The sequence below is a fragment of the Pseudochaenichthys georgianus genome, unplaced genomic scaffold (assembly GCF_902827115.2).
Source record: "Pseudochaenichthys georgianus unplaced genomic scaffold, fPseGeo1.2 scaffold_1426_arrow_ctg1, whole genome shotgun sequence".
Classification (NCBI taxonomy): Eukaryota; Metazoa; Chordata; class Actinopteri; order Perciformes; family Channichthyidae; genus Pseudochaenichthys; species Pseudochaenichthys georgianus.
The window spans coordinates 24,876-34,986 of record NW_027262285.1 but is presented as its reverse complement, the minus strand read 5'-3'; the positions used below and the strand labels follow the sequence as shown (position 1 = coordinate 34,986).

The 10,111-nt window shown below is 40.6% G+C and overlaps 1 protein-coding gene across 2 annotated transcripts; it reads right to left on the bottom strand.

The window, feature by feature from the left end:
- Positions 1–1,032: 1,032 nt before the first annotated feature.
- LOC117441045 (deoxyribonuclease-1-like) lies at positions 1,033–9,796 on the bottom strand. 2 transcript variants are annotated; one of them, XM_034077241.2, is made up of 7 exons: positions 9,729–9,796; positions 6,418–6,550; positions 3,573–3,661; positions 3,380–3,460; positions 3,156–3,256; positions 1,316–1,428; positions 1,033–1,227 (listed from the first exon to the last, which is right to left on the bottom strand). In XM_034077241.2, exons 2-7 carry the CDS (start codon positions 6,547–6,549, stop codon positions 1,048–1,050), a joined length of 696 nt encoding a protein of 231 aa, XP_033933132.1. In that variant the 5' UTR covers position 6,550; positions 9,729–9,796; the 3' UTR covers positions 1,033–1,047. The 2 variants fall into 2 exon arrangements, with proteins under 2 accessions (XP_033933132.1, XP_033933134.1); XM_034077243.2 differs by lacking the exon at positions 9,729–9,796 and adding an exon at positions 9,617–9,684.
- Between the last annotated feature and the right edge of the window lie 315 nt (positions 9,797–10,111).

Sequence of the window (10,111 nt, the reverse complement as noted above, 5' to 3'; positions counted from 1 at the left end):
GAACTCAAATACCTGTACTTTCTACTTCTTACATGTTGAACACAAATACCTGTACTTTCTACTTCTCACATGTTGAACTCAAATACCTGTACTTTCTACTTCTCACATGTTGAACTCAAATACCTGTACTTTCTACTTCTCTCATGTTGAACTCAAATACCTGTACTTTCTACTTCTCACATGTTGAACCCAAATACCTGTACTTTCTACTTCTCACATGTTGAACCCAAATACCTGTACTTTCTACTTCTTACATGTTGAACACAAATACCTGTACTCTCTACTTCTCTCATGTTGAACTCAAATACCTGTACTTTCTACTTCTTACATGATGAACACAAATACCTGTACTTTCTACTTCTCACATGTTGAACACAAATACCTGTACTCTCTACTTCTCTCATGTTGAACTCAAATACCTGTACTTTCTACTTCTTACATGATGAACACAAATACCTGTACTTTCTACTTCTCACATGTTGAACACAAATACCTGTACTTTCTACTTCTCACATGTTGAACTCAAATACCTGTACTTTCTACTTCTCACATGTTGAACTCAAATACCTGTACTTTCTACTTCTCTCATGTTGAACTCAAATACCTGTACTTTCTACTTCTCTCATGTCCCAAACAGCTGGTTCCTTTAGTCTGAATGTGTGTTTGGTGCGTGGTCATTATTCTTTAGAGTCACTGCGTGCCTATTGGTTGGAACACGATCCGTGCATCCATCACTTCCTGGTCTTCTCTAAAGAAGAGGGACCAATGGAAACGTTGTCATGTTGCCGTTGGTCACCATGGAAACATTCATTAGCTAACAATGACATTATTGTTCTATTAATATAAAGGGAGGTCAGGTACTCTTTAAAGCAGCTGCTAGCTATGGGTACTTTTTACTGAAGGACACTTCAAAGCCTCTTTACTTTGACTTGAGTAAAGAAGTTTAGTCAGTACTTCTACTTTCACCAGAGTATTTTTAAACACTACTTCTACTTGAGTAAAGGATGTGTGAACTTTTGACATCTCTGCTGTAAGTGCATGTAAATGTCAGTTTTCTGTGTGTGTCCACCTGTCGTAAGGGCAGTGTGTGTTCTCTGAGACCGTAGTGTCAACATCGTCTTTGATCAGCCAGTGGAAACTCTTATCAGTGAAGAGGCGGATCTGCTGCCAGTCGGCACCGGAAACATAAGAGCAGCCGGCGTTGAAGTCGCCCATCAGAAGGATGTTCTGCAGGAAAAGGGGGAATGGTTCAAATGTATTAATTGGTCACATCTTAATTACACAGTTTCTGAAATAATTTTTATAGAGGTTTTACATTGGTGTTCCAGCGAGCGCGGACATCAGTCACCACGTCGAAGAGGGAATTCACTTCCTTTACAGCCGAGTCCGGAGTCGTGTGCTGAGGAATCAGAACAAAGTCCTTCACAGCTGGAGAGCAGGAGAGAAAATAAACGAGAGACCAGTTTAAAGCCTTTGGATATGTCAGACATTCTGTAGAAGTAAGCCTTTTAGATTTAGCAAGACAGAGCTGACAACCATATTTGTTGGAAATAAAAATGGCAGAAAGAGTGAAGCAAGTAGAGTCCTGAAACCCAGATATTAGCACTTCCTGTCCCCTGGTCTGGTGGTCAAGGGTTTTCTGAATGTGTTTTTGGTTTTTAGTCTGAAATAAGGTCTGTGGTTAACATAAGCTGGAGAGGTTTTAACATTTTGTTCTACAACATAAAATACCCCTATGGTGAATTTAAAAACAGAGGTTGCTAACAAGTGTCCAAATTAGACGAGTAAACGTCATCATGGCCAACATTAGCCTCCTTTAGCTTAGCGTGGTGACGTGAAGTCATGTGACCGAGCTGTAGTCCCTTTATAGCCCAACATTAGCCTCCTTTATCTTAGCGGTGGTGACATGAAGTCATGTGACCGTGCTGTAGTTCCTTTATAGCCCAACATTAGCCACCTTTAGCTTAGCGGTGGTTACATGAAGTCATGTGACCGTGCTGTAGTTCCTTTATAGCCCAACATTAGCCACCTTTAGCTTAGCGGTGGTTACATGAAGTCATGTGACCGTGCTGTAGTTCCTTTATAGCCCAACATTAGCCTCCTTTATCTTAGCGGTGGTGACGTGAAGTCATGTGACCGTGCTGTAGTTCCTTTATAGCCCAACATTAGCCACCTTTAGCTTAGCGGTGGTGACGTGAAGTCATGTGACCGTGCTGTAGTTCCTTTATAGCCCAACATTAGCCTCCTTTATCTTAGCGGTGGTGACATGAAGTCATGTGACCGTGCTGTAGTTCCTTTATAGCCCAACATTAGCCACCTTTAGCTTAGCGGTGGTTACATGAAGTCATGTGACCGTGCTGTAGTTCCTTTATAGCCCAACATTAGCCTCCTTTATCTTAGCGGTGGTGACATGAAGTCATGTGACCGTGCTGTAGTTCCTTTATAGCCCAACATTAGCCACCTTTAGCTTAGCGGTGGTGACGTGAAGTCATGTGACCGTGCTGTAGTTCCTTTATAGCCCAACATTAGCCTCCTTTAGCTTAGCGGTGGTGACGTGAAGTCATGTGACCGTGCTGTAGTTCCTTTATAGCCCAACATTAGCCTCCTTTATCTTAGCGGTGGTGACGTGAAGTCATGTGACCGTGCTGTAGTTCCTTTATAGCCCAACATTAGCCTCCTTTAGCTTAGCGGTGGTGACGTGAAGTCATGTGACCGTGCTGTAGTTCCTTTATAGCCCAACATTAGCCTCCTTTATCTTAGCGGTGGTGACGTGAAGTCATGTGACCGTGCTGTAGTTCCTTTATAGCCCAACATTAGCCTCCTTTAGCTTAGCGGTGGTTACATGAAGTCATGTGACCGTGCTGTAGTTCCTTTATAGCCCAACATTAGCCTCCTTTAGCTTAGCGGTGGTTACATGAAGTCATGTGACCGTGCTGTAGTTCCTTTATAGCCCAACATTAGCCTCCTTTAGCTTAGCGGTGGTTACATGAAGTCATGTGACCGTGCTGTAGTTCCTTTATAGCCGTTAGCTTTTTACTTCAGAAATCATAAAGTGGTGTTAATGTGTGGAGATGATCCTGATGAACTAAACGTGTTAGTATCATAAAAGTTGTTTGACACGAAGATTAAAAGAACAGTTTCTCTCTATTTATTACCCGTCTGTTTGGAGGTGAACATGACCACAAAGGGCTCTCTGCTGAAGGCGTCCATCTTGTCATCGTAGGTGAAGTTTTTAACCACGGACACCGTCTGCTCCCTGGAGAGGAAACATGGGGCAAGACGTTTTGAAACAGTGTCTCTTACTCATAGAAACTCTGTGCAAATCTCAAGTAAATGAAACTTTAAAAATACAAACATTTAGTAGTTGTTTGTGTCTCACCTGTAGAGGAAGAGGTATTGCTCCTTATAGGTGCTGCGACCCAAAGGCTCACTGACGATGTACTTGTACTGAGGAGAAGCTCTGGGAAAACACACACACAGATTTACCAAATATATATTGCATTTACTGTGATTTGGATATCGCACTAGAGGCTATTTTGCACATTTGATCCGCCACTTTTCTTAATTCTTACTTGTTGACACGGTCCATGAGTCGTTTGGTTGCTGACAGATCGCTGTCTCTGACCTCCTGGATCAGAACGATGTCATAGCGATGGACAATCTGAGAAAATGTAGTTACTATGTCAGTAATTTTAGATTTGAAAGATTTCACCTATTCTGCAAAATCCACTTCTTCATGTCTCTTCTACATCAACATGTGTCCCCTCTTCTTCCTGTCTCTTCTACATCAACATGTGTCCCCTCTTCTTCATGTCTCTTCTACATCAACATGTGTCCCCTCTTCTTCATGTCTCTTCTACATCAACATGTGTCCCCTCTTCTCCATGTCTCTTCTACATCAACATGTGTCCCCTCTTCTTCATGTCTCTTCTACATCAACATGTGTCCCCTCTTCTTCATGTCTCTTCTACATCAACATGTGTCCCCTCTTCTTCATGTCTCTTCTACATCAACATGTGTCCCCTCTTCTCCATGTCTCTTCTACATCAACATGTGTCCCCTCTTCTTCATGTCTCTTCTACATCAACATGTGTCCCCTCTTCTTCATGTCTCTTCTACATCAACACGTGTCCCCTCTTCTTCATGTCTCTTCTACATCAACACGTGTCCCCTCTTCTTCATGTCTCTTCTACATCAACACGTGTCCCCTCTTCTCCATGTCTCTTCTACATCAACACGTGTCCCCTCTTCTTCATGTCTCTTCTACATCAACATGTGTCCCCTCTTCTCCATGTCTCTTCTACATCAACATGTGTCCCCTCTTCTTCATGTCTCTTCTACATCAACATGTGTCCCCTCTTCTTCATGTCTCTTCCACATCAACATGTGTCCCCTCTTCTTCATGTCTCTTCTACATCAACATGTGTCCCCTCTTCTTCATGCCTCTTCTACGTCAACATGTGTCCCCTCTTCTTCATGTCTCTTCTACATCAACATGTGTCCCCTCTTCTCCATGTCTCTTCTTCATCAACACGTGTCCCCTCTTCTCCATGTCTCTTCTACATCAACACGTGTCCCCTCTTCTCCATGTCTCTTCTACATCAACATGTGTCCCCTCTTCTTCATGTCTCTTCTACATCAACATGTGTCCCCTCTTCTTCGTGTCTCTTCTACATCAACACGTGTCCCCTCTCTTCGTGTCTCTTCTACATCAACACGTGTCCCCTCTTCTTCGTGTCTCTTCTACATCAACACGTGTCCCCTCTTCTTCGTGTCTCTTCTACATCAACACGTGTCCCCTCTTCTTCGTGTCTCTTCTACATCAACATGTGTCCCCTCTTATTCGTGTCTCTTCTACATCAACATGTGTCCCCTCTTCTTCGTGTCTCTTCTACATCAACATGTGTCCCCTCTTCTTCGTGTCTCTTCTACATCAACATGTGTCCCCTCTTCTTCATGTCTCTTCTACATCAACATGTGTCCCCTCTTCTCCATGTCTCTTCTACATCAACATGTGTCCCCTCTTCTTCATGTCTCTTCTACATCAACATGTGTCCCCTCTTCTTCATGTCTCTTCTACATCAACATGTGTCCCCTCTTCTTCATGTCTCTTCTACATCAACATGTGTCCCCTCTTCTTCATGCCTCTTCTACGTCAACATGTGTCCCCTCTTCTTCATGTCTCTTCTACATCAACATGTGTCCCCTCTTCTTCATGTCTCTTCTACATCAACATGTGTCCCCTCTTCTTCATGTCTCTTCTACATCAACATGTGTCCCCTCTTCTTCATGCCTCTTCTACGTCAACATGTGTCCCCTCTTCTCCATGTCTCTTCTACATCAACATGTGTCCCCTCTTCTTCATGCCTCTTCTACGTCAACATGTGTCCCCTCTTCTTCATGTCTCTTCTCCATCAACATGTGTCCCCTCTTCTCCATGTCTCTTCTACATCAACATGTGTCCCCTCTTCTCCATGTCTCTTCTTCATCAACACGTGTCCCCTCTTCTCCATGTCTCTTCTACATCAACACGTGTCCCCTCTTCTCCATGTCTCTTCTACATCAACATGTGTCCCCTCTTCTTCATGTCTCTTCTACATCAACATGTGTCCCCTCTTCTTCGTGTCTCTTCTACATCAACACGTGTCCCCTCTTCTTCGTGTCTCTTCTACATCAACATGTGTCCCCTCTTCTTCGTGTCTCTTCTACATCAACACGTGTCCCCTCTTCTCCATGTCTCTTCTACATCAACATGTGTCCCCTCTTCTCCATGTCTCTTCTACATCAACATGTGTCCCCTCTTCTTCATGTCTCTTCTACATCAACATGTGTCCCCTCTTCTCCATGTCTCTTCTACATCAACATGTGTCCCCTCTTCTCCATGTCTCTTCTACATCAACATGTGTCCCCTCTGTGGAAAGAGACTCTGGAAGTTTCAGGAACAAAGATTCTCTCTCTTTTTGATCCATTTCTATAAAAACCTGATCAGATTTTGGCCACTTTGTGATGTCATAACGATGTGTTGTCTTGGTAACCATCAGTCAATCAGCAACAAGGTATCCCCCCCCCCCCACCCTTATCACCTGAATCTCCTCTAGAGCTCCATTGAGCTCTTTGTAACCACATGTCTCTCAGAGGGGCTTCTTGTTTTCATCTGAAGTAACAGACAGAGAATCAGCACTTTGGAAACAGGGCTGAAACAGAGGGGGTTATGGGTAATGCTGCAATGATCTGTTTGGTGTTTCAGCCAATCAGAGACAGGCTCTGGATGTATCTGAGACCCGTGATATACTGATGAGGAGGAGGATGATAGGGAGCTTTAAATCATCATGTAAAGATAACAAGTCAGCCATTTGAAATACAAAGTCACATTATTGACATATTCAGAAATATTGGATGCAGATTTCAGTTCCTGACCGTGCTGATGAGGTCCATCAGAGTCGAGTTGGACGACTTCTGGTCTCCAAACTGTTTGATGTTGAACGCTCCAATCAGTAGACAGGAGGTCACATGCAGCAGAGCCAATAGGAGACTCAGGGGAAACAGCATCCTGGGACAGGTCAGAAAGTACATTTAAAAAACTCTTAAATGAGGGTTGTGCTATATATTTCCATCCAAATTAAATATTTAAAAAATGCAAAAATAGGCATTGTTTCAATAATGGATCAGTTAAAAAAGAAAAATCTAAAATAATGAAATAATAATACAAAATAAATAAAATAAACTCTAAAATAATAATATTGCTATGGAAGCCCATTTCCGCCACTTGAAAAAAATAAAATCCCCATGAAAAGTCATAATTATGAGATAAGAAAGTCGAAATTATGAGATAAAAAGTCATAATAATGACTCTAACGTTCACAGGTTAGAGTTAGAGCAACTCACAGCAGCAGTATGCCTGCACTATTGTCATTAGTGGCGTGAACGTTACCACACAACTATAGGCATATATATTATATTCATAACGGGTAATGAGCTATGAACTGCATTGTTGTAGTTTAGCTGCAATATAGGCTATATGTAACATCTAACATTTACAAAAGTCACTGCAGCGCATGCGCACTTTTTATCTCATTATTATGACTTTTCATGGGGATTTTATTTTTTTCAAGTGGCGGAAATGGGCTTCCATATATTGCATAAATGAACTCAAATAAAATAAAATATTAATAATATTGATTTATTTTTCATTGCATTCATTTACATTCTGTAACCTGATCCACAAACCCTGCATCACAGCATATATATTATTATATTGATATCAAACTAAGACTGTATTGCATTAAGGTTAAAGCACTTTATGAAAGTCATTCCTGATTGGAGGACACGTGCACGGTTAGCATGTTAGCGTCCTGCTCTCAGTGTGGGAAGACCTGAAGGACAAACACCTGCGTGTGAAGCTCGAAGAGGCGTTCACACCGGGTAGAACATTAAGAGAACGCGTTAATATTTAATCAATAGTTAAATCAGACTTTAAAGTAAATTAACAACCTGCAGTCTACAAAGTACTTCAGACTAGCTGCACCTCCACCAGCTACCCTGCAGTCTACAAAGTACTTCAGACTAGCTGCACCTTCACCAGCTTTGAGAACACTTTCATGATCAATCATTATAAAACATATCATATATATTATTCTGACATGGACTAATCTGCACAACGACTACTTTCACTGTCTTTCACTATATTTAGATGAGAATACTTTCTACTTTCACTTGAGGAACATTTTGAATGCAGGACTTTAACAGAGTATTCCTACACTCTGGTACTTCTACTTTTACTCAAGTACAAGGTCTGAGTACTTCTACTTTTACTCAAGTACACGATCTGAGTACTTCTACTTTTACTCAAGAACAAGATCTGAGTACTTCTACTTTTACTCAAGTACAATATCTGAGTACTTCTACTTTTACTCAAGTACACGATCTGAGTACTTCTACTTTTACTCAAGAACAAGATCTGAGTACTTCTACTTTTACTCAAGTACAATATCTGAGTACTTCTACTTTTACTCAAGTACAAGATCTGAGTACTTCTACTTTTGCTCAAGTACTAGATCTGAGTACTTCTACTTTTACTCAAGAACAAGATCTGAGTACTTCTACTTTTACTCAAGTACAAGATCTCAGTACTTCTACTTTTACTCAAGTACAAGATCTGAGTACTTCTACTTTTACTCAAGAACAAGATCTGAGTACTTCTACTTTTACTCAAGTACAAAATCTGAGTACTTCTACTTTTACTCAAGAACAAGATCTGTGTACTTCTAATTCTACTTAAGTACAAGACCTGTGTACTTCTACTTCTACTTAAGTACAAGACCTGAGTACTTCTACTTCTACTTAAGTACAAGATCTGTGTACTTCTACTTCTACTTAAATACAAGATCTGAGTACTTCTACCTTTCCTTAAGTACAAGATCTGAGTACTTCTACTTCTACTTAAATACAAGATCTGAGTACTTCTACCTTTCCTTAAGTACAAGATCTGTGTACTTCTACTTCTACTTAAATACAAGATCTGAGTACTTCTACCTTTCCTTAAGTACAAGACCTGAGTACTTCTACCTTTCCTTAAGTACAAGATCTGAGTACTTCTACTTCTACTTAAATACAAGAGCTGAGTACTTCTACCTTTACTTAAGTACAAGATCTGAGTACTTCTACTTCTACTTAAATACAAGATCTGAGTACTTCTACCTTTCCTTAAGTACAAGATCTGAGTACTTCTACTTCTACTTAAATACAAGATCTGAGTACTTCTACCTTTCCTTAAGTACAAGATCTGAGTACTTCTACTTCTACTTAAATACAAGATCTGAGTACTTCTACCTTTCCTTAAGTACAAGATCTGAGTACTTCTACTTCTACTTAAATACAAGACCTGAGTACTCCTACCTTTCCTTAAGTACAAGACCTGAGTACTTCTACCTTTCCTTAAGTACAAGACCTGAGTACTTCTACCTTTCCTTAAGTACAAGATCTGAGTACTTCTACTTCTACTTAAATACAAGACCTGAGTACTTCTACCTTTACTTAAGTACAATATCTGTGTACTTCGACTTCTACTTAAATACAAGATCTGAGTACTTCTACCTTTCCTTAAGTACAAGACCTGAGTACTTCTACTTCTACTTAAGTACAAGATCTGTGTACTTCCACTTCTACTTAAATACAAGATCTGAGTACTTCTACCTTTCCTTAAGTACAAGATCTGAGTACTTCTACTTCTACTTAAGTACAAGACCTGAGTACTTCTACTTCTACTTAAATACAAGACCTGAGTACTTCTACCTTTCCTTAAGTACAAGACCTGAGTACTTCTACCTTTACTTAAGTACAAGATCTGAGTACTTCTACTTCTACTTAAGTACAAGACCTGAGTACTTCTTCTTCTACTTAAATACAAGACCTGAGTACTTCTACCTTTCCTTAAGTACAAGACCTGAGTACTTCTACTTCTACTTAAATACAAGACCTGAGTACTTCTACCTTTCCTTAAGTACAAGACCTGAGTACTTCTACCTTTACTTAAGTGCTGGATATGCTTCATGAAAGGCAGGTTTTCCTTTAAATAACATCACTGTTGACCCTAAATATCTTTCTTGTCGTCGCTCACACTGTTCTGCTGTCTGACGTGAGAAGTCAGAACACCTCGTTGGTTCCTCTTGCCATGTCTACACACCAGCTGCTGCGCACATGAGGAGGAGACCCCCGGAGATATGACCTACCTGTTCGCAGAGCGTTGAGGAGAACGAGAGACGAGGGGCTCTGGAGACACTCTTTATCTACCCGATGGGGGGGGGGGGCTAGTGAGGCTCGCAGTCTCACTAGTGAATTATTATCTCAAAAAGTGACTTATTATCACAAAATACTGACTTTTATCTCAAAATACTGACTTTCATCTCAAAATACTGACTTTTATTTCAAAATACTGACTTTTATCTCAAAGTACTGACTTTCATCCCAAAATACTGACTTTTATCTCAAAATACTGACTTTCATCCCAAAATACTGACTTTTATCTCAAAATACTGACTTTTATCCCAAAATACGGACTTTTATCCCAAAATACTGACTTTTATCTCAAAGTACTGACTTTCATCCCAAAATA